General features: G+C 36.3%; 1 protein-coding gene across 7 annotated transcripts in view; it reads left to right on the forward strand.

Annotated features, from left to right (window-relative positions):
- TBC1D4 (TBC1 domain family member 4) overlaps nt 1-24,939 on the forward strand; it is a 177,112-nt gene that overhangs the window by 142,226 nt on the left and 9,947 nt on the right. For 4 of the 7 annotated variants that reach the window (XM_078070249.1, XM_078070251.1, XM_078070254.1 and 1 more), the window contains 7 exons: nt 1,463-1,486; nt 7,242-7,408; nt 9,528-9,737; nt 12,637-12,795; nt 15,688-15,846; nt 18,594-18,838; nt 22,942-23,101. In XM_078070249.1, coding sequence (XP_077926375.1) covers nt 1,463-1,486; nt 7,242-7,408; nt 9,528-9,737; nt 12,637-12,795; nt 15,688-15,846; nt 18,594-18,838; nt 22,942-23,101 — 1,124 coding nt within the window. The remainder of the gene's footprint in view (nt 1-1,462; nt 1,487-7,241; nt 7,409-9,527; nt 9,738-12,636; nt 12,796-15,687; nt 15,847-18,593; nt 18,839-22,941; nt 23,102-24,939) is intronic. The other 3 variants (XM_078070250.1, XM_078070252.1, XM_078070253.1) reach the window with 3 other exon arrangements.

The raw sequence follows: 24,939 nt of genomic DNA on the forward strand, positions 1-24,939 counted from the left end.
GTAGAGTGTCTGATTCTTGATCTTCGGGTTATAAGTTTGAGCCCCATGTTGGGTGTAGAGATTACTTAACAAAATAAAATCTTTAAAAAAAAGTAGTCCTATATATTATTAGTTGTGCATATCTATGCATTACTGAGGACTACATCCACAGTAGTAAAATTGTTGGACAAAATTCTAATAGGTTTATTTCATCTAGTAAGTCACTTGGACATAAATTTACTAGTTACAGTCTTGGAGAGGGTGTTTTTTTCAATTTGTACTTTGATATAATTTCAGAAATTTGAAATAATTTCAGAAAATTTGAAAAAGATTATGGAGAACTCCTGCAAACCTTTTATCCAGATTCATCGACTTTAAAAATTGCCACATTTTCTTTATTATTCCCTCTATCCATTTACATATATATGTAAATATATGTACATGTAATATATATGTAAATATACGTATATACATATGTATATATGTAAATATATGCATACATGTATCTTTATTCTAAGCCATTTGTGAATAGGTTGCATATATCATGTCCCTTTACTCTGAATACTTTAGTATATATTTCCTAAGAATAAGGATATTCAAGAGCATGGTTTTAACCCAGTGATTTCTGAATCTACATTTCTCATCACTGCTTTCAGAGAGAACATTATGTGCACACAATTAGCATAATATCTGGAACTATTCAGAATGGTAAGGGGAGGAAGTTCAGAATACTATAAATTATAATTTTCTTTTCACTTGAGTATCTCATATTTTATTAGTTGTATCTCTATGCATAGTCAAATAAGGTATAGAGTAGGTTAGCATATGGGCTAACATATACTACTTTTTAAAAAGCCTATTAATTTGAAATTTGAAACTCAGATTAAGCATCCTTCTCTAGGACCTCTATTCTGAATTATTAAAAGCATGTGAGGTTACTGTTTTTAAGCAGGCTGAGAAAAAGGAGACAAGATGTTTTTAATATCATGGTTTATTGATAAGTAGGTTTATCTGCGCAGCATTGAAATGATTAAGGAAAAGGAATAAGCATATGTTTTGTTCTACCTTTGAATTAATTTTTAAAAATTTAATGTTATTTCATTGTTTAGTGACTAAACTATAATTGTGATGATATAGTATATTTATATAATATTCATTTATCAAATATAATATATCCTTTTCATTTATGTTGAAGTTCATTGGTCAAAAGTAAAATGATCATCATTACTTCTATTCACTTATAAGACTTGTCAGTGAGAAAATAAGATTTTTGCTGATGAAGTACTTTGTGGTACAGTTTTGGTTCATGTAGTTCTCTTGTGTTCACTGATAAAAATAGTAATATCATAACTCATGGTTCATTATTGCCTTATCTATGCCTTATTGATGACTAATGGGAATGCCTTTTTATTCTAAATCCTGATTTTGGACATGTATCTCTCTTTGTGTGCTAATGTCGTTCCTTCTTTTCCTGTTGTACTAGACAGGATACTGCTTCAGAATCAAGGTGATTAGAGGTCTAAATATGTTCTTATAAAAATTCATAAATTCTTCCAACTGAATATCACTCTCAGTTTAAAACGCAGTTTTGGCTGTCTCGTGAATGCATGCCAACATTCCAGTGCTATGATGGTTATATAGTAGGGAAAATGTGATGCCTGGTGTAATCAAAGATCACAAAGGATCATTTAAAATGTTGATTGCAAACGGAAATCCTGTTTCTACTCTATTCCATGTTGACAATTCCTTAGTACTGTGCTGTGGCCTTCAATCAAAGCCCAATTTAAATTCTGAATTAATAGACATGAATTTGCTCATTTGGAGGTACGCATGTATATATAAGGAGTTTATTTCAAATCCTGAGAAGATGCAGAAATGAGCAACCTAAAAGAAACATACTCATGAAATTTAATCTGGTTTTCACCCAAAGAGGATTGTTAATCTATTTCCTTTCACCTTAATTCTTGACACATTGGTTATTTTGAGATACTGCTCAGGCCTGCCAGACCTCCCACTGGTCTGGACAAAGGAAAACACCTCCTTCCTTAATATGGAAGTCTGACCACATCTGTAATGACATCTCTTCCTCTTGACCCGCATGTTTTTTGGTAAACATCCAAAATCATTGCTGAACAACTTAATGGAAAATGATTAGTTTTTGCTTTGTTCTAGTTTCTATACTTAGCTTATGTCAGGAATCCAATGAAACAGACATGCCCATCTTCCTATTTGGAGCCACTAACATTTAGATTTCTTTCCAGTTGGAGTGAAAACACATATTAAAGATTGAACTAGAATGAAAAAGAAGGAGAAAAGAGAAAGGAGAAAAAAGAAAATTATTTTGGCCACACTGATAAGACTGAGATTTATAACCGTCACTTTATAATGGTTGGGTGTAAGACGTTTAAATAATACTTCTTATCTACTTTTAAGAGCTAATGGAAATGTTAGTTTTACTGTGTGTCTTTCTAGGTTCTACTATAGGTATAGAATTAAGTTTGTTTATTACTTTAGAAATCATTCGGCCTATAATTTCCTTACTTTACATATGGTTAGATTGAGGCCCAGGGATGTTTTATATCTTGCTTGATATTATTTTCTTAATTTCAGGTTTTAGGGATGTGAGTAAGCAAATGAGCTTGCTACCCAGAGATACTTTAAATTCCAGTGCAAAGAACTTGATCTTTTAAAAATTTGCATTCAATGTAGAGTTTATGAAATAAAACTGTTTTTCTCATTCTTTTTGTTTGTTTTACACGTTGTTCCACTGATTAATCTATCTCTGATTCATAGCTCAGATGCTACATATAGCTTTCCATTAGATTAGTTCAATATCAATTTTATTTAATTAGTCAAGATTTTCCATAGAATGATAGGATTGCCCCCAGTTGAAAGCCAGGACTTAGATAACTATTAATGTACCTGATGGGATTAGGAGTTAAACTATACTATGGATCCTGTGCGAAAAGCTGAAGTTTCATCACTATGTTGTTCCATGAGTCTTTCTTGAGGCATTTACAAAGAGAATGCTTTTTCAGATTTCTGTCACATAGTTGCTATCACATTAATCAAGTCTTGTTTCCATCTTGAGTTGTAAAACATTGTGATTTAGATGTAGCTTTAAATCAGTATTAGTCATTTTTTGGACTTGATGCTGGTAGTTTTCGATGGGGGTTAGGGGGCTGGAGGATGGCGGGCAGTTTGCTGCTCAGCAGAATAACACCTTTGTAAACTGGTTCTGGCTCAGGACTTTTGTGAAAAGGTTGTATTGCCCGGGGTGGGAGGGGGGATGTGGGGGGGGGCGGAATAAAACATGACTGCAGCCTTAAAGTTGAGTCCCTGTGAGTGGTCACTAAAACATCTTCATTTCATAGAATATAGAATATCTGGTGAATTGTTATTAAAGCAGACAAGTATGCATTAAAAATTCTGTGTTAACATAGAAGTATAATGTTAAATAGTTGATGTCGTGAAGGGTCTAACTGCTTGGCCAAAGATGTATTAAAAAGTTATCTTGAAGCTTTGTGGGAGGGGTCATATCATATCCATAGCTTTGAATTCATGCTGTGTCCAGAAGGACTTGGAAATGCCTCCCAGCCTACAGGGTGATAACATGTAAGATGGGATGTTTCCTCTCGTTCTAAAGCTCTCATTGGTGCCTTTCGGATTGTGGTCCTTAATTAATTGGTGCTTGGTAATAGGAAGTATATATAGAATACACCACTAGAAAAATATGTGGGAATTCTCCACATTGTATTCCCTTCCTAGTTATTCATTTTTAATGTCATAAATTTTCAATAGAGGTAATTCTGGCACAAAATACTTTTTCTGAATATGTCTCTTGGGAAGCAGTTTTATAATGTGCATGTTGATGTTCCAAAATGCAAAAGCAAGAGGGAAAAGACTATATGAAAAAAATAGGAAATGGTTGTAATTTGTTTTATCATTTAAAAAAATGTAAAGATAATTAATACACTAATATATGTATAGTCCACCATATTAATGTGTTTTTTATTTGATCCTATTATTTTAAAAAGTATTTGCATTTTGGAATGGAGTTATTTCAAAAGCAAAGAAGAAATGAGACACTTGCATAAATGAACACCTAATACTTTGAAGTTATTTCTCTGCTGAAATAAATGACTTTATTCCCTTAAAAAATAGAAAAAGGTATACTGATCAAAAGACTTAATGCTAGTTAGAGACTGATTTTTTTTTTCACTAGAACACACAGGATACTTGGGGTCCGGACAGCTTTAGTTTTATGGCCCGATAGTGCTTTGTCTGAACTAACACAGAGAGTATTTACATTGGCGTGATAAACTGCAGTGCGTAAGCGTCTGAATTCGGACTGCCTGGGTTTGAATCCTGGCTGCTCCAGTTACTATCCGTGGAACTGTGGGCAAGTTACTTAGACCTCAGTTTTCTCACTAAAAATGGGAACAGAAATAACACCTACCCCATAAGGTTTTTATGAGGATAAAATGAGTTCATACTTGTAAAATGCTTACGACAATGCAGGTGCCACCTTAGGAAAGTCAGATTGCTGAGCAAATGTAAATCAAAAGGTAAGCTTTGGTAAGCTGCATATATGCACTACTGTTGAAACCCTTATCTGGACTCTGACTTCTGGATACATGGTTTCTCTAATTAAGTGAAACAGGGCAGCTCTTGCCTTATCTCAGCCACCAACCTGCTTTTTCAGGATGCCCTTTTTTAGTACAAGATAAAGGGTCAATGGTTTGTTATGGAAGTTCTTTTCAATATATCATTATCTTATATTTTTACTGCTAATTTTTGGCTTATAAGTTCTGACCATTAAATTCTGGACCTGGAAGAAAATGTGTCATTTGGCGATTTATATAGATCATAGGATATAAAATGTTAGATGTTATGAAACTTTCAAAATTGTAACGGGCTAATATGAGGGGTACTTTATGGACCTGTTTTCTAACCTATTCCCCGAAAAGCACATATTTTAGAGACAATAATGAAATTGATAGAAATTCAGTTTTATTTTTAGTACTATCTAGACATTTGATATGTCATCAACAGTGAATTGGAAGGCGATTTTTAAAAGATGTTTTAATTCCAGCATTAAAATATAAAAGTTACAGAATCCTTTGGTTTAGTTTACTCTAGTTTTGTTTGGTAGAGCTGCTAAAAAGTCAAGAGGAATTAATTGAACATTTATCCCATGAGGCATATTGAAATAGGTACTTTTACAGAAGTCTTTCATTTAGCTTTTAGATGCTCTTACATAGGACAGGAATAACACTTACTTGGAAGAAAGATGCCTTCAGTTGTTTCCTAACACTGTCATCATTGTCAATACCTACCAGTGCCATCCACTTTTGTTTCCCAAAAGTACAGAGCTGTTAGAACTTTTTTGCCAGAAAGACTTACAAGTCATGCTATACCAACACAGGGTTTTAAAAAGGTATTCTTTTATTTATTCCTAACCTGTTAGCCTAGACAATATGATTTTTTTTTGTCCATTTTACTTAAACTTCTGAGTTAATGTTTCATTTGGTTTTACAATTTTAATTTATGCAATGGACATTTGTTAAGTGCTTACTATTATTTTCTAGTTACTGTACCAGGAGCTAGAAATACATCCATGAATACTGGACATTTAGCAACTAACTGCCAGTAAGATAGTGTTACCAAAATGAAGATACAGAGTACGTCAGGAGTGTTTATCAGAATATAATTGTTATTTACAGAACATTTAAATCACAGTTTCCAAAAGGGAAATACTTGAATTCATACTTTCCAAAGTGGAAGTAAAGGTGAACATATTTATTCAGTATTACAGGGAGTTTTGAACCATGGACACATACTGGGGTTAAAATTTTATCTAGGATACATAACAAAGGGGGTTTGACTATGTTCAGATATATGCATCAGCTGCTTTCTGAAGTATAATATATCATGACACTTGCTAACTGTGTAGCAGCTCAAAGGTATGTCTCTCACTTAACCTTAGTTTAGCTAATCCAGAAGGAATATTTCTAGGCAGATAGATCATGATTAGAGATAACGGAATTACCTGATGTCCATGAGTACGAAAAATAAATAAAACGAAGACAGGCAGGTGCTGAATTGCTCTCCTGATTGTTGGTGGCCTCAGTATTACTGAGGCAGGGTGGTGGCTTTTCTTGCTCCATTTCCTTTCCGACTTAAGTACTGACTCTTCTTGACTCCATTAAAGGTCCCGTATCTTCACTTGGTGGTATCACCCCCTGTAAATATTGTTATCTTCATCATTTTCTCAGGAAAGCTCAGACGCTTTGAAACTTAATATTACCACCACTAACAGTCACAGTTCCTACACGGTGTTCCAGCTGCTATCATAATTGGTCTCAGAAGTAAGTTTGAGTCATAATGACCTTTTATTGCAGATGGGCCTAGCATAACTTAGAATGTTCTTTCCTAGGAAATGACATTTTTAGAGCAGATCAGCATTTCCACATGTTTGTTTCATAAAGCACTAATGTAGAAAGATGTCACACCCTCAAACTCCCCCAAAATTGGAGGTGATTATGGGGTCAAATGATTTAAATAAGTGAGGGCGTATCTATATATTACTTCACTCTTGGGGAGTCATAATGCATACCAGCATAGTACAGTCTTTGTGAAGTCCTGCTATAAAGAAATGTTGCATATTTTTTATCTTAACGTAGCCAATCTTATTGACAGTTTTTTCTTAATATATCACCTAATAATAATCCCAAGCTTGACTGTTCCACGTTTATTCAGGTTCCTTTCTGCCATGATCCAGATATTGGTGGCTCGCAATTTGTAGACAGATCTTAACAGCCACAGGCAGTGAGAAGCTGTCTTTATCAGCCTTTTCTATAAGAGTGTAGGAAAGCTCTTTATGAGCCTTCTATGGAATACTTACATTGATTAGAATACACTTTTAAATTTTTTTACCAAAGCCTGAGTTAATTCCTTAAGCAATCTTTGCTCCTCTGTATACATACTTCTGTTCCTCAGGTTAGGACTTGAAATGGTTGGCTTCTGTGGAATGAGTAGAAACCGGTGAGCTTCTCATGACTGGGCTGTGGCTTGGGTTGCATTTTTCCTAGGATATGGTGGCCTGGGTGACCGGTGTGCCTAGTGACGCATTGCGCCATGTTGCCCGAGGCTTGTGCTTGCCCATGGCAGAACTTGTGAATGGCTTGTGCTACCATGTCGTGGAGCAGTCCATCTCTGTGGTTCTCCTTGCAAGTTACGTATTTATTTGCTTTCCACAGCGATGGAGAAGGGAGAAAAAGGACCTCGTCTACTTGCAGTAATGAATCCCTAAACGCTGGAGGAACCCCTGTTACCCCTCGTCGAATCTCCTGGCGGCAGCGCATTTTTCTCAGGGTTGCTTCTCCCATGAACAAATCTCCCTCAGCGATGCAGCAGGGTCTGTGTGGTACACGCTAAAGAATTACGCCTTCCCGGTATCATAAACTAGGGAATGGAATGCAGTGCTTTGGGTACAAAGAGATTTAAGTGATTACAGTAGAGAAATAACTTGTTTCTGTATCTGATACAGTGCTTAGCTTCTCAGTTATCATTAGAACATATTAGACATTCAGTAAATGGTTAGCTTCTCAGTTATCATTAGAACATATTAGACATTCAGTAAATGGTTAGCTTCTCAGTTATCATTAGAACATATTAGACATTCAGTAAATGGTTAGCTTCTTAGTTATCATTAGGACATATTAGACATTCAGTAAATGCTTGTTGAGTGAATGAGTGAATGAGTAAGTTTCCCAGACTGAGCACTATGATAGTGCTAGAAAAGCATAGATCTTTTTATTATTAGAAAATTTAACCCATGCTTTTACAAGAGTCACATATAAAACAAAGTGCCATAGAAATGTTGAATGATAGAGAAATGGATACAGATACCCTAGGAAAATATCAACCAAAAGATATTAGACCTATTAGAAATTAAAGCAGAGACATCCAAAAGGGCAAAGTAAATATAACAATAAACAAAGATGCAACAGTGATGAGAACATGCATAATTACACAGCCTTGAAAGCTAGAAAATAGGACTTTACAGAACGTTTGGGAGAAATGAATCAGTAGCTGTCATGGGAGATTTTAACATATTCCTCTCTGAAAATTAAATACAGAGAAGGTAAATATATATAATATTTGAGAAATACAATTAAACAAGCTTGATCTAATATTTATACAGAGCCTTGCCTGCTGTAGGGTAAGTTCCTTCATTCTTAGCACACATGGAACATTCCTAAAAATTAATTATGTACTTGGCTACAAAGGCAATTTAGTAAAAACAGTCATATATATTCATACTATATTCTCTGATTATAGTGCAAAAAAAAAAAAGGAATCAAGAAGTGGAAGACAACTAAAATATTTCATGTGTTTGGCAACTGAAAACTACTAGAAACTAGAAGGAATAAAATATGTTCAGAGCCCTACACATCAACATTGAGTGATATTTAGAGGCCATTTCTAAAATCAGGAAAGACAAAACTCAAATATACTAAGTATTCAATTCAAGAAGCTAGAAAAGGAACTATAGAGTAAAATTTTTTAAAAATTATTTATTAAGGAAATAAATAAAAAGGGTAAGGGCAGAAGTCAGTAAAGAAAAAGAAACGAGAAAACAACTGACATTCCTAGAGAAAAAAATTAACTCTGCCTAGGGTGGCCAGAGAAAGCTTCACAGAGATGTTGGATATAAGTTATATTTAAACTCATGGCTGGGAGAAGCATATTTCAGAAAGAGGGGCTATCAAAGTTCTGACGTCTTTGGAGAGAACTTTGCAGGTCAGAGAATCGTGAGAAATTCAGCATGATGGGAGCAGAGGATGGGAGATAGAAACAGAGGCCGGAAGGGTTCCAGGAGGCCAGAGTCTGAAGCCGTCTATATGCTATTTGCAGTGATTTAGAGTTTGTGCTTTCGGATACAAGCAACCGTTGAAATGTTTTAAGAGACACAATCACGTTTGTTAATAGGAAAATAATTGGCAGGAGTGCAAAAGATGGCCTGGAACAGAGGGAGAGAGTGAGCTGCAGGATAGGGTAAGAGAATGTTGCAGGAGCGAGCCGAGGGACTGAGCCAAGACCTGCCCAGTGTTGCTCAGCCGCTCTTCTCTTGCTGGTCTCTGATGGTAGATGGAGACCTTTAGGAGATCGCTGTTACCTGCTCATGTTATCTTTTTGCTTTGCACAATCAGAGAATGTACAAAGATAAATTGCAGAAGTGTTGGGCTCTGGGGAATGCCAGTTCACTTTAGAGCACTTATCTTATAGGTCATTTTGTGCAGAAAGAAGAAGTGGCGAAATTGCATGTGCTTTCATTTCACTGCGAGAGGGAAATCTGGCAGGGGAATTTAGTCTAGTGAATTTACTTAAATCGTTAGTTCCAGAAATGCAGTTACTGGGAAAGTGGTTTTGTGAAAAGCTTTAAAGGTGGAAGATAGGATGAGAGAACACCAGTTCTAGACAAAGCTTCCGTCGTCTGGGTTACTAGTCAGGAATGCCTCTCACTGTTTTCTTCTCTGCAGATGGACTGGACAGGAACGAACTGCTACCACTGTCCCCTCTTGCTCCAACCATGGAGGAGGAACCGCTGATTATATTCACGTCTGGCAAAGATGACTCAGAGAAGGCTGAAGAAAGAAGGAAATCAGAAGAACTGAGGAGTTTGTGGAGAAAAGCCATACACCAACAAATCTTGTTGCTTCGAATGGAGAAAGAAAACCAGAAACTTGAAGGTTAGCCATTCAAACAGGGCTAAATGATATGATACTATAACAGAAGAGTTTAGGTTAAAACCACCCCCAGCCTCCCCCACCCATTCTCAGAATGTGAATACACTTTTACTAGGATTTTACTGGCTATAATCGCTTAGTTTTATTTTTGTGAGGTTGCTATGCCGTGGGAATGTTCAGCTTAAAATATTTACATTTTTGTTTAATAGATAAAACGTCAGACACCTTTAGAGTATATTTGGGTAACAGAGGATGTAGATAATGTGGAGTCAGTGTATTTGATATGACTGAAAGTTTAATATTATTGTGCATGACTTAGGAGAAAAACCCTTAAACATGAAAAAACACATTCTCTTCTTTTTGAAATTGATTCAACTTTTAGGATCATTGTATTTATAATAGAAGAAATGTGCCTATTTCAAATAAATTCTGTTTTGTACCCAGTTCAACTATCTAATTACCTGTTATCAAGTCAAAGTTCCTATTTTTTGTTGTTGGCTTTATACATTTTCTATTTAACAAATCACATTCAAATCTTTATTAAATTTATATTTGGATAATTTACAATACCTACTGTGCCATTTCTGGTGCTTTACTGCTTAGTTCATGAATAACAAATGCTTTAGAATGTGTTCTGCAGACTTTGAAAGAGTGTTGCTTACCCCCGTTTGAAGCACACATAAGGAGACGTGCAGGCAGTACCCAAACTCAAAAAACATATTCATGTTATTATATTTGGCAATTCACTTAACCTAAAAGGACCTTGTTTTTTACGTTTGTAAAATGAAAGATTTAGCTGAAGTGTGCCCTTTGACTTACAAGATTATTGGAAAATGTACAATCTAGGTTTTTCTCTGGCTTGCTTTTATTGTTGTCTTCCAAAAAGCTTTTTTAGTACAGGCATTCACATTTCTGTGTTCATCACCTGTCTTAAGGTTCCTCTTACTACACTTATTATTCAGTTTGGTTTTTAAATTGAACAATATTTAGTTTGCAAGCCAACAGTGTATTTTCTTTATGGTTGTTTTCTTGGCAGGATGGAAAGTATATGAGGTTTTAAATAACCGTAGCAAATGAATCTTCTTTTCTTTAAAATTAAAACCCCAATTAATTGTTATTGATAAAGCTTTTAAAAGGTTGATGTGATAAATGGTATGCCCACTCGAGCTTTTATAGAGTTTGAGAGGAATTGCATTCATATTCAGGATAAGACAAGAGGTGACATTTAGCAGATATGATCAGAAACCCTTATTAGTTCTGTATTTCTTAAGTAACAAAGACAAAAAATAGTTGAGCTGTTTAAAATTCTAGTCAGTGGATAATCATTTATTGATGGTTCTTTGTTTTTTTGCCTAGTTAACCAGGTGAGGACAGATGTTGACTGCTCTTACCCAGCATTTTATCCTCAGGGCCCGAAGCTGGCACATAGGTCTTGATTATTATTTTAAATGAATAATGATCTAGAGAAGGTTGCAGGGGGGAAAAAAGGAAATGCGTTTTGTCCAGTGTAAAAAAAAAAAATCATTAGTAAACTTACATATAGGGTTATATTAATTATTCGCTTTAATGAACCCACTTCTTGAAAAAAAATTATTTGATTATCATAGAGAAATATAAAGCAAATATGAGAAGCAAAGCTAAACTCTGCTAGAAAGCCATCTAGTGGTATCCAGGAGGAGTATTTTGTAATGAAACTTACTTTGATTATGTCTGGATTTTTAAGTAGAAACTTTTAGCCTTACTTGAATAGCAGTATTATAAGATATTTAAGTTCTTTGAAAATGGTTTCAAACACTAAGTAAAGGGAAATACTCATTCTGCTATTGTTTTTGTGCTGTCGAGGACTTTGGATGCATGACAAAGATTTGTGTTGCAGAAGGTAAGGGGCTGAGCACTGTGAACTTGAATGAATACACATTGATCTGAGAGACTCTTGGTCAGTGTGATCCTAAGGAAAGAGAAGAAAAAATAGCTAAATGTTTTTCCTTCGTTTTCCCTTTTGGAATCAGTTATTGAAGATAAAGAACACATCAAGATAGTAGTTGCTTTTCGAGGCACTTTTTTTTTTTTTTTTAAAGATTTTTATTTACTTGAGAGAGAGAGAGAGAGAATGAGAGAGAGAGAGCATGAGAGAGGGGAGGGTCAGAGGGAGAAGCAGACTCCCCGCAGAGCAGGAAGCCCGATGTGGGGCTCCAGGATCATTACCTGAGCTGAAGGCAGTCGCTTAACCAACTGAGCCACCCAGGTGCCCCTTCGAGGCCTTTTTTAAATGAGCTCTGGGCTTATGTTTTAGGCCATCAAATGAGAGAGAATTCTGTACTATTTTAAAAAATGGAAGTAGTGTTAATTTCAGTGAAATGAAGTTTCCTCTTTAAGGTTATTAAATATGAACACAGAGACACATGGCTTAGCGTTTTTAAAGGCAGTATTAGTAACTCTGGAAATAGTTATAAAAATTTATCGGGTTTCATGGTCAAATATTTCTTTAATTAAGGTTAGCAGGAGGCATTGTTTTCTCCTGTATGTCATATATAAAATATTAATGGTGTTGAACATTATGCAAGTTGTTACTTCTGAGGCTACCACATTTGTCAAAAAAAATTGCAATGTAGAGCCTAGCAAACATGGTTTGTTTTTTATGCTTAGCAGAGTTCCCATCTGTAAGATACATAAGTGAAACATCCTTAGGAAGTTATTCCTGATAACTTTTTTACATGAAATGACTCAAAATTTGGGAACCGTTCGTGTATCCTCGATTTTTTTTTAAGTTTACTTTTTGATCAGATGTTAGTGGTTGATTCCTAAAAGTCTTTTGGTATGATTTTACAAATACAACAAAATGTTAAAAATACTGTGTTTTCAGAATACATGGGTTTTACATAAATTGTTTTGTTTTTCTTAGCAAGCAGAGATGAACTCCAGTCCAGAAAAGTTAAACTGGACTATGAAGAAGTTGGTGTATGTCAGAAGGAGGTCTTAATAACCTGGGATAAGAAGTTGTTGAATTGCAGAGCTAAAATCAGATGTGATATGGAAGATATTCATATTTCTCTTAAAGAAGGTATTCTGGATCTTTTTTTTTTTTTTTTGAGTATAGTTGATGCACAATGTTACATTAGTTTCAGCTGGATCATCATAGTAATTTTTTTTTTTAAGATTTTATTTATTTGAGAGAGAGAGAGAGAGAGAGTGCGTGCATGAGCGGTGGGAGGAACAGAGGGAGAGGGAGAGGATCTCAGGCAGGCTCCACACTCGTATCCGGTGCTCCAGAGAGGCCGAACCTACTCTGGGTCCCAGTGTACCTCCCAGGCTGTTTCTTGCATGGAATGCTCCAGTTCTCCCTACATTCCTTCTTCCTTACATCTCTACCTGCTCCCCATTTCCCATCATCCCTTTATTTCCATCCCTTCTCCTTCTCACTCTTCCTTTCTCTCCCCATTCCTTGCCCATCTGAGTGTGTTCAAACATTCCTCTTCCTTTTTCTTAATAACTAATTTCTTTTTTTAAAAGATTTTATTTATTTATTTGACAGAGAGAGCACAAGCAGGGGGAGCAGCAGAGGGAGAGGGAGAGAGAGAATCTCAAGTAGGGGGTAGAAGGGCAGAGGGAGAGGGAGAAGCAGGCTCTCCACTGAGCAGGGAGCCCACCTCGGGGCTTGATCCCAGGACCCCGGAATCATGACTTGAGCCGAAGGCAGATGCTTAACCGCTAACCGACTGAGCCACCCACGCGCCCCAACATTCCTCTTCCCAAAGGGATTGCTGCCCACTCTGGAGAATTCTATTATCTTTTTGTTCTCAGTTCAAATACCATTTCTTCAGAAATAGTATGCCCTTTTTTCTCTTCCACCAAAACAAATTAGTTTCACTTTATTATTTTTTCTCATGATTCTTTCCCTTTAATTGTGCTTATCATAATTTGTAATTTTGTGTTTATGTATATATTTGTTTAATGTTTTTCTTACCCCACCACTGCATACCTAGCACCTAAAAAGCATCTTGCACGAATTATTTACTGAATGAATACATGGATGAATAAATGAATGAGACTAATTCCTGAGAATGGATTTATTCATCTTCCGGGGATGAAGTATCCTTAGTACCATTCTCTGTACTTTGTTAGATGTTCAACAAATACTTATTTAGCTGAAGTGAATTGCGTTCTTGCAAAATTGTTATTAGATGGATAATAAAACAGCCCACTTGTGTTATTAGAGATTCACTTAATGGGCTAATAATGAAAGTTATCCAAAAAATGACATTTTACATGTGATCATTCATTTGTCCAACACATGTTTAGGTAGCCAAGTATATTTTTGGTTTTCATCAGACAGAGATGAACATTTGCTTGCTATTCTCAAGGAGCTCACCAGCAAAGTGGGGAAAATAGGCAAACATGCAGTGTAGAGCTAATCCAACATGGTGACGTTAGAGTATGTGTCAAATAGTATGTGAAAAGGAAGTGATTACTCCTAGAGATGTGAGAAAGAGCTTCAGTGGAAGAATGGCATTCAGGCTCAGCCATAAAAGATGAATAGAAAAACACTGTGCAATCAAGTGGGGGAACTTGGAAGTCCATAAGGCAACAGTAGGAACAAGAAACTGGAGGTGAGAAAATAACCATATGCTTCTTTTACTTAGTGTATGGTGCAGAATGGGAGGTAATGGAACTGAAGAAGGTAGGTTGGAGGTATATTGTGGAGGGCCTTATAAATCATGTCAGTGAGCCTGAGTTACACCTTTTGGACAATACTACTTTTGGTTTATGCAAACATTGTACTGAAGTTCAAAAAGATCAGTGTCATTAAACCTTCCTTAATCAGCTGGGAGCTCAAAGACCTATTCCCCATCCAGTTTACCTGAACTGAAAATACTTTGTGAGGTAGGATATCTGAGCTATACAGAATTGAATTCTCTCCCTCCCAGTGCTTACTTCATTTTCTTTGGCATAAAAAACAAAGATGTTTTGGGGGGAGGGCACCTGGGTGACTCAGTTGGTTGAGTGTCCAAATCTTGGTTTCAACGCAGGCCATGACCTCGGGGTCATGAGATCAAGCCCCGCGTCTGCTCCCTGCTCAGCATGGAGTGTGCTTGGGATTCTTTCTCCCTCTCCTTCTGCCCCTCCTGCCCCTGTGCTCGCTCTCTCTCAAATAAATAAAAGAAAAACAAAACAAAGTTTTGGTATACTTTGAAATGCTTGTGATACCCTTTGGTTCTCGAGCATAATGGAGTTAATGTTTCATTATCTATATGCTGGATGATGTCTTGTCAGAGGATGTTTTGGAGTACTCCAGTTTAAGCCTTCATGTTGTACTGTCCATTCTTATTACTTCATTCTTTTATGACCATATAAAAATGCTATTTAATTCTCTTTTACAAAGTTACTTGTTGATGTCAAATATTTAGAAATTATAAGTACTGACATTTGTTAACTTGCTTCAAACCAAACGAAAGATGGGAATAGGTAGTGATACATTTCATGATTTCAGAATTTGGCCTCTGAAGCCAGACTCGGGGAGTTCTAATTCTAAACTTCTATTTACTAACTGTGCAAACTTGGGCAAGTTGCTTAGCTTCTTTCTGCCTCAGCTTGGCCATCTGGAAAGTGGGGATAATAGTAATTGCCTATCTCATTGGGTGGTTTTCTGAGCATGGGTACAATGCTGAGTAGCAAGGCACCCTCGGTGAATGGTTATATTAGGTGCCCAATCAGTGTTGGCTGATGTTAACATTGCCTTTATTATTATTTGAGGGTTTTCTTTCATAAGACATCAGCAGTTACAGGATTAAACTTGTCAAAATATGCTTCTGTCAGTACATCATACTGTGTGACCAGAGGGTGGCATGCAGGACATTACAGCTGCCTGTTTTCAAGCATTACAAAGTTCCTCAGCTGCGATTTAGCAACTTCATTCCAGAGTTCTAGACCTTGCTTTTTTTTTTTATCTTTGCAGGTGTTCCCAAAACTCGACGAGGAGAAATTTGGCAGTTCCTAGCTTTACAATATCGTCTAAGGCACAGGTTGCCCAATAAACAACAACCTCCTGACATATCCTATAAAGAACTTTTAAAGCAGCTCACTGCTCAACAGCATGCTATTCTTGTGGATTTGGGTATGTTTGTTGTATTGATTATTGTACAAAAGTAAACAATAGGTCCCTTTGAGTTTTTTGGGGGGTTTTGCTTAGGTTTTTTGTTTTTTTGTTGTTGTTTATTGTTTTGTTTTGTTTTGGTGTTGCTAAAGAAGATCTGTTGAATTATGCAGAGCTGCTGACTTTGCCCTTTTTTGAGGACAAGTTGGCTTTATATCTGGTTGAAGATACCGTAAGTGCCTGAAAACAGAATGAAGTTTTCATCCCCAAACTTGCCCCACCAAAAGGGTGTTATATTTAAATCATTGTAAAGGTCATATTATCAGATACTCCCAGTTCCTGTATTTTGAACAACTGACTTTTGTTTGAGATAGACATTTATCTTCTCAATCAACACTGGTTTTAAAATAGAATAAGTTAAGAGGGGCACCAAAAAATTTAAACAAGCCTTTGACTATCACTTTAAAAAGCAATACAGTAAGTAGTTATGTTGTGGAATCATGAATACATCCCTATAGGATGAAAGAAAAATGAGCCATCCTAATATTATGTGAATGGGTACTTGTGACTGGGGGAGAATTTCCAGTGACAGCATCATAAAGCTGTCTTTTTAAATGCTGAATTTCAAATAACTAATGGAAAGTAAAAATGGTGTGCTTTTAAAAATTACATTGTCTCTAGTTTTTCTCTAACTTAGGATATTATAATATATATTTTATTATTTAAAAACACTTGATTGGATTAAATATTGTACATTGGCATTTGACTATTTCATCTGTATCCCTAGAAGTTGATGTATTTAAAGTGGCCAAATATGTTACTTGAGCCCATTTGGGAAAATAAGGGATTACCTTATATTTGGGGTCATCTTTTATTAGGGCATATAAAAATCACTGGCCAAAACCTAGTTTGAATCTCTGTTCCCTTTGGATGATAAACAACTTTTGTTGGGAAAGGACCCAACTCAGTTAATATTTTTTGAGTCAATATTTTTTGAAAAGGGGAATTTTACAGAGAAACTAAAGACTTCAGTTCTTGTCTGATTCTACCACTAAACTGTGGTTTTAGGCAAATTACTCTGCTTCTGAGTCTCAATCCTCTCGTTTAAATGGGCAGTCCCTCTGGGTCCCCATAGATCTCGGTCTCTGTGACTAGAAGTTGATGACCAGACTAGAAATTGGGATGGTTCATTTAGGGCTAATCAAGATGTCCTAATAAAGAGAAGGCAATGAGGAGATCAGGTTATCAGGGAAGGCTGGTCAGGAAAAAAAAATGGAGCTAGAATTAATGTCTTAGAGAGAGAGTACATTTGTAGTTTTCTTTAGCAAAAATTTTAATGAAGTAAAATGATAATTTAAAAAATCGTTGATGTAACTCTCCTTATAGCCGTCTGTGTCCCCTCAGTGTGTTCTTATTTTCTCCTATCTTCCCCTTGCTCTGCGGAATTAATCTTATCAGTTCCTGGGGAAAAAAATAAAAACAAACCAAGATCACTTTTAAGCATATGTGGTGGAAAACATTTAAAGATCTGGCATTCTTACAAGTTCTCACTGACATGAGCAGTCATTGCACAAGCAAGCTGATAGCCCCTTCATTTGTGTGGCCTAAGGAAAGCCCCGAGCCAGTGTACACAGCTTTGGTGATGAAGATGGCTTTGTCTCAGTATTTAGTACCAGCTCGTCAGTGATCCAGGACTGATTTTGTTTGCTTGCTGGGCTGTTTCTATGGTCATTTTATGCTCAGAGGTGAATTTTAGAGGGGAATTTATTTGAAGTCAGCTTACCCCTTGCTTTGCTTGTCCTTTTTCAATATATTGAAAAAAGAAAAGAGGTCTACATGGCTCATGGAGGTGGTTTAAGAGAACAAAGGATATTTGAAAAAAGGAGTATTTCCTGAAAGATAGACTGAATATAAAACGAAACAACTTCAAAAAGTCCCTCCAGTGTCATATTACAGGAAAAACAGGACTAAATCTGCTTTATGGACTGCTAGGATTTCCTTTTAAATAATATGAGACCTTTTATAAGATTCTGATTTTAGTCAGAGAGTGGTCTTTTTTCTTTCTTTCTTTTTTTTCTTTTAGAGAGAGAGAGAGCGCAAGTGGGGGCAGGGGTGGGTGTGGTGCAGAGGGAGAGGGAGAGAGAGAATCTTAAGCAGGTGCCACACTCAGCGCAGAGCCCGTCGTGATGCAGGGCTTGATCTCACGACCCTGAGTTCGTGACCTGAGCTGAAATCAAGAGCCGGACGCTTAACCGACTGAGCCACCCAGACGCCCCGAGGGTGGTCTTTATGTGAAGTTAAGGAGGGCATGTTCTGCATGGAGCACTGGGTGTTATACACAAACAATGAATCATGGAACACTACATCAAAAACTAAGGATGTAATGTATGGTGATTAACATAATAATAATAAAAAAAAAAGAATTTGCCTTGATTTATAGCCAGAATAGATTTTATATTCTATTTTTATGGGATCTCTCCTGGACACGTCCTTGATCTGTTTGTGAATTTGTTGTTATTTTCTAGAAAGAAGTGCTTGTTAGCATTAAATGTTTGCTTCCCTTTCATATGTGTAGAGGTGGAGGGTGGTCAGGCAGGTAGGATTGAGGGCTTGCTAGAGAGAGAGACTCTTAGATGGGTATTCCAAGCAACTCTCATTGGTTCAGAAAAGAAGGTTTTTTCTTCCCGGAAATCATGGCATTGCAATTTCACTTTTGTCTCCCAAGCATCAGGATATCTGAACAATATTTCTCTTCTCTTCTTCTGCAGGAAGGACATTTCCTACTCACCCTTATTTTTCAGCACAGCTTGGGGCAGGGCAGCTCTCACTCTTTAACCTCTTGAAAGCCTACTCACTGCTGGACAAAGAAGTGGGTTACTGTCAGGGGATCAGCTTTGTGGCTGGAGTCCTGCTTCTGCACATGAGCGAAGAGCAAGCCTTTGAGATGCTGAAATTCCTCATGTATGACCAGGGCTTCCGCAAGCAGTACAGACCTGACATGATGTCGCTGCAGGTGAGGCACACGGGAAGCTGTTAGGGGCCGTCGTGGCAGTAGCCCTCTTCTCCCTCACAGTAAGACTGAACGAAGTTTGGACTCGTTGTCTTGGAATTCGTATAACTGTACAGGCGTGTTTTGAGTTCATGGTTTTAGTGTGGGATTTGCTCTTTGGCTAAACCTGTAAGTGTACGACAGTGTGTATGCAGAAAAACCCTTCCATGAAGTTCCTTAAGTGAATAAATAAGGAATTCTAGAAAGGTAGTGGGTGGATACTCAGGTCTCTCTCCCCTAAGTCTGCAAGTGGACGGAGAAAGAATCAAGTCCTCTTAATTCACTTTTCCTCAACCTGTCAATTGAAAAGAATCGTAAATCTTTTTTTTTTAAATCTAAAAATATAATGTGGTTTTGTTTTGTTTTGTTTTTTACTGTGAATACATCAGTGGCAGGTAGCTGTTTCATGGTTCTTCTTGAACTTACCATGTCTCCCTTCCTTTATCTTAATGTCAGATAGGACCTTCTGGAGGAAAAGGTGTCCAAAGTCAGTGGTACTTTTCAGTCTGCTTTTCTTAGCATGCACTGAAGAAATACCGTTAAGATGTTGTAGTCATTTTAAGTGGGGTATTCGCTGCCGCTGTGATCTTCAACCTATTTCAGACTCCCTGTATACACATTTGTCCCTTCTAGTTTAAAGTCCACTTTTCTTAATGTATTGGTTTCTAACAAGCTGTTTAAATTTTATCTATAGATATGATATCACAAACAGCCACTACCTGTCAATTTAAAGCTTTTAGTAGTGAAAATGTAAAGACTTTAAAGAGAGGAATGTCAGAGTTCACCTCCTTTGAAATGGGGTAGGCAGGATGCCCAGTTAGTCATAATATTATGCTGTAGATAACAAGTAAAATATTTTAAAAATGCTTTTCAAATATACTCTTTTCTGGTTACCAAGGATCAGTTTTTACATTTAATATTTTAGGTACCAATCTATAGACAAAAAAGGACTGGGTTTTCACCTTGTGAATATTACAGTAAGTGGTATTTTCTTGAGAAGATCAGTGGTGAAGAAGTGGTCCATTTTTCTTAAGATGAAAGTTTTGCTAGGGAGATAGGTAGGGCTTTCCTCTCAGCTTTGGGTTTTCGGGTGTGAGTTCGTATGAAGGGTCTTCACCAGGATATGTAAATATAGTGATTTGATTCCTAGTTGATGACTATTGATAGGTCTGTTAATGTTCCACAAGTCAAATAATGACAATGGAAGGTTTTATGTTTTACTTTATTTCTAAAGTTTATCTATATCTCATGTTGGATAGGAAGCATTGGTGCCCTTGTAAGGAATTAAGTAGCTCTGATTTCCAGAAATAAGTTTGATATCTAATATTAAAAATTTTAAAGAATGGAAAGTACCTGTGAGTCATGTTTGATTTAGGTCCATAAATAGAAAGATAGATGCAATTATCACTTTAAAAATGCAGTGATTTTTCTTTTTTTCTTAAGATTTTATTTATTTGAGAGAGAGAGAAAGAGAGCACAGAGGAGAGTGAGAGGGAGAAGCAGGCTCCCCACTGAGCAGGGAGACTGACACAGGGCTCCATCCCAGGACCCTGAGATCATGACCTGAGCTGAAGGCAGATGCTTAACTGACTGAGCCACCCAGGTGCCCCAAAATGCAGTGATTTTTCAATTTAAAAATTCATCAATTTGATATCATAGAAATTCATGTAAATTGGATAAATACATTTATATGGCTTGCATCTACTAAGAAATATTTTATATCTATAATAATGACAATGAAGTTGTTTTTCTCTTTGGCAGCATTTGTAGAGGCTGCAAGATTGGGGACCTTATTCTAGGAGGATAGAGCTTTTTGCTCTAGAAAGTGAGGTGCAACACTTTCCCACTTTCAGGAGCAGAGAGTGTTTTTTGTCCAATCAGTATGACTTTCAGAAGTGGAAGCAGCAGTGGGCTTGGATCACTTGATGGGATTTCTGATCACCTGCGTGGTGTGAGCTTGGGCACTGCTGGGTCTTGCCCTCAGTTCCCTTATGTGTGACATGAGGGGGTTGAGGTCTCTTTTAACTTTGTCCCCTCATGTTTTGTGGCTGCTGTATTTTGTGTTGAGTGTAAAAGCACTGTGTCCTTTATCTGAAGTCTTTGCTGTCCCTTCCCCCCCATCTTCTCTACCCTTCTCATCTCTCTCCCCATCTCCCTGCTCTGGCCCTGCCTCTTCCATCAGAAGATCTGCCATGTTATCTATACTGTAGAACTGGAGAATTACTGATTCTTAGCAGATGGCATTTTATCATTAAAGTTTCCTTTGAAGGAAGACTGAGTTGTGTTTTCATTTGCCTTTTTCAAAAGATATTTAATGTAAATCTACCCTGATGGAAGAAATGTTCTAAACCCCTAGTTTAGAATGTAAAAAAAGGAAAAGCTTCTTTAAAAAAAATAAAGTATACCTTTTGTGTCACAGTCCTCACTGAACAAGAATAGAATGCTTTTGACAGTATGTTTCTCTTTATTCTGCTTATTAGACTTCTTTGATTTTTGTGCTACCAAAATGCTAATTCCTCTGTTGATGGGGCCCAGTATGTCTAGTTTCTAAATTGTAAATGGCCTAAGGGAAATACATGATTTTTCCAACATGACTGATTGAGATAATAATCACATTCTTTTAAACCTTTATGTCTGACGGAATCTAAGCTTCTTGTTTTATAGCTATGGCTTCCGGTGGCTCTTTCTTTCCTTTTACAGTGTGTGTGGAACTTAATTTCCACAGATATGTGTTACAGATAAAGATCAAACAAATAATTTGCTGTGTTTATACACAGTACTTTGATTTTTAGTTTTGTGCTCTGGAAACAACAGTTGAATTCACGATATAATTGGTTATTTTCATGCATTTTGTAAAGCTAACTATTTAAAGGTGATATTTTGATGATATCTTCTAGGGAAAGAAGTTGTGCTAGATTTAATAAAATATTGTGTACATTTCACACCAAAATGTCAAACTGATAGAACTGACCAAGGAACCACTACTCAGTATGTTACTGTGTGGATAAAAATTTAAAATAAGGCACAATTCACAAATTTGTTTATTATTCATAGCCATATGCTGCCTTAATAATGTTTATTTTTTGAAATACCAATAATCAAGCAGTAGCCACATGAAATAATTTCTTCTTTTAATACTAGAGACAGTCAGACTGTAATTTTTGCTTTAATCTCCTTTGTCATAAAAAAATACGCTGCTGGAATACCTTGGATATTGGAAATCATATCTCAAGCATCTGGCTCCATAACATTCTAAGCCAGGCAGTGTCCTAGCAGCCCCGGTTGCCTGGTGGGGTCTAAGCCAGAGCGCCATCATAAATCAGATGTGGGGCCCAGCAAATAGAGACAAGCTTTGGTGGAAAAATGAAGGCAGGGCAAATTGGAGGAGGAGACGAACTGTGAGAGACTATGGACTCTGAGAAACAAACTGAGGGTTCCAGAGGGGAGGGGCGTGGGGGGATGGGTTAGCCTGGTGATGGGTATTAAAGAGGGCACGTTCTGCATGGAGCACTGGGTGTTATACACAAACAATGAATCATGGAACACTACATCAAAAACTAATGATGTAATGTATGGTGACTAACATAACAACAACAAAAAAAAGTAAGAAAAATTTAAAAAATTAAATTAAATTAAAAAAATTAGTAAAATGAACTAAATGTGGTAGATCCTTTTGAATGGAGACTTTTCTGGAATTGGTCTGAAATTATAATGGACGTTCCATGAGAGTCCTAGGCCAGGACAATTCTGATTAAATTCCAAAAGCAATGCCTTCCTACATGAGGGAAGATAACCATTTCCATGTATATATGTGATACCAAAACACACTAATGATAGAGAAACTTGCTCAGTCATCTTAGATGGACTCTTGTTGACTTGCCTTCTGACCTCAGTTAAGTAAACTTGGACTTTAATATCAACTTTTACATAATAAAAATAAAATAATACTACTTTCATGTATTGAATATATATGAATTTGTTATTAAATATTAGGGTAATAAAATTAGTGTATTTTATGCACAGATAAATGCATAATATTTTCTTTTTCTTCTCCAAATTAACTTTAGATTCAGATGTACCAGCTGTCCAGGCTCCTTCATGACTATCACAGAGATCTCTACAATCATCTTGAAGAAAATGAAATCAGCCCCAGTCTTTATGCTGCCCCCTGGTTCCTCACATTGTTTGCCTCTCAATTTCCACTAGGATTTGTAGCCAGAGTTTTTGGTAAGAGATGCCTATGATCAAATGGAACATTGTTATTTATTCCAAGGAATATTCTTCTCACCATGTGGTGCCCCAATTATTTTATCGTGTGTTACACAGAATAGCAAATTGCCGATGGAATTTAATAAATGTGCCTGGCTCTATTCTGAGAGTAATTTAAAACCATATTGGTCTTAAATGAAATTGAAAATTAAAAGGGAAAGAAGAATTGGGCCTTGTATTTGAGTAGCTGTGATGGAGCTCTTATTTTCATTTTTACCCCCAAATCAGAAGACACTTTTTTAAAAATCCCAACTAAGGACTTACTATGTATAATTTTCCAGATTTTTATACACATCCTTCTTAGCTCCATTTTTGTTTTTGTTTTTCTTTCCCCATTGTCTCCTTCAACACTAATTCAAAACAGAGAGAAACATGTTCTCTGGTTGGGTCAATGGAAGTACCTATATCAATGTGATTTCTAATGACTTTTTTTTTTTTAAATCTGACTTTTGTTAATAGAATAACTGAAATTCCTGTTTTATTGCTTAAGTGACTCTCCTTCCATGCCAATGAAGTGGTGGCATCAATCTCTAAGACTGGGTGGCTCAGGGAAAGAGCACTAAACACAGACAGTAAGGCCTGGGGCAAGATGCTGAGTTCCCGTCTTGCTTCATCACAGTGTTAGGTACCAGGAATAGACTATGATGTGGCTTATGCACCCTTTGGGGGTCCTTAAATCTATTCACAAGTCTTTAGTTAGGTTTATCTAAGTCCACTATTTAAAAAACAAAATTTTTTTAAAAAACAACTCTTTACTAGAGGTTTGTTCTTAAAGAGGTTTAGGACCTCTGTGACCTCAGAAAGGGCTCCCACAGTTTTTACATCCTGCTTATCTGGTATCCATGGTGAAAGTAGTCAATATTTGTAACCATGCCTTTGCTAAATTGGAGCTTTTTGTCAAATTGTGAGTATTGGCCTGATTGTAGGTCATTACCAGCATTAGAAAAAAAAAATGAGCTAGAATGGAATATAATGAAAATATTAGAGTATAACAAATAGTAAGGAAAAATGTTTGGAGAAGCTTCAATTTTGAAGATATGTGTGTAATATGTATACATATACCAGATAACAATGTATGGTGTCTTTCTTATTGGGGACTGTGGTTTAAAAAGTTAAACACTGAATTAGTGTAATATAATCTGTAAACAAAGTGCAGCAAAAGAGCAAAATCAAGATGTGCAGAATCAAATGTTCACCAAATTTCTCTTCTTTATTAAAATACTGGATTGCTTCTCTTCAGTTAAGTTTTTGGGTGGAGTTTGGGTTCCTATTCTTGGGTCTTTTAAAATCCTTTCATTCATAATATATATTATATATATATATAACATATATTTACTCTCAGGATATATATTTTTTTCTTAGAATAATTTATCATATCAAAATGATAAAGCGATCTTTGAAAGCATCTCTCTTTGACTTATGCTTGGGAGCATGATACTAGAATTCAAGAAACAAACCTCCACAATTCTATTTTTTGCAATGAGAATATGTCTGATGCCATCAGCTCTGCAGTAGCTTCTCAGTCCTTTTCTTTGAATTTAGTAAAGGGAAAGATGCATGAGCAGAAGTTCACAGTTTCCTATTTTTTAAAGACTCCCTGTTGTTTATTACTGTTTCTAGAGTGGCAAAGATTGAAACTTTCATATAGAAATATTTGGTACTTTCAAAACTATTGCGTGTTTGTACTTGTTAGGAAGTAGAGTTCAGAGTCAGGGTCGCTTTTCTATTTTTCTGTTTTACTTCTGATTTAGGTTATATATTGATTTTGATTTTCCTTTTAAACTTTTTTTTAAATT

Source organism: Halichoerus grypus, chromosome 4 (genome assembly GCF_964656455.1).
Source record: "Halichoerus grypus chromosome 4, mHalGry1.hap1.1, whole genome shotgun sequence".
NCBI lineage: Eukaryota > Metazoa > Chordata > Mammalia > Carnivora > Phocidae > Halichoerus > Halichoerus grypus.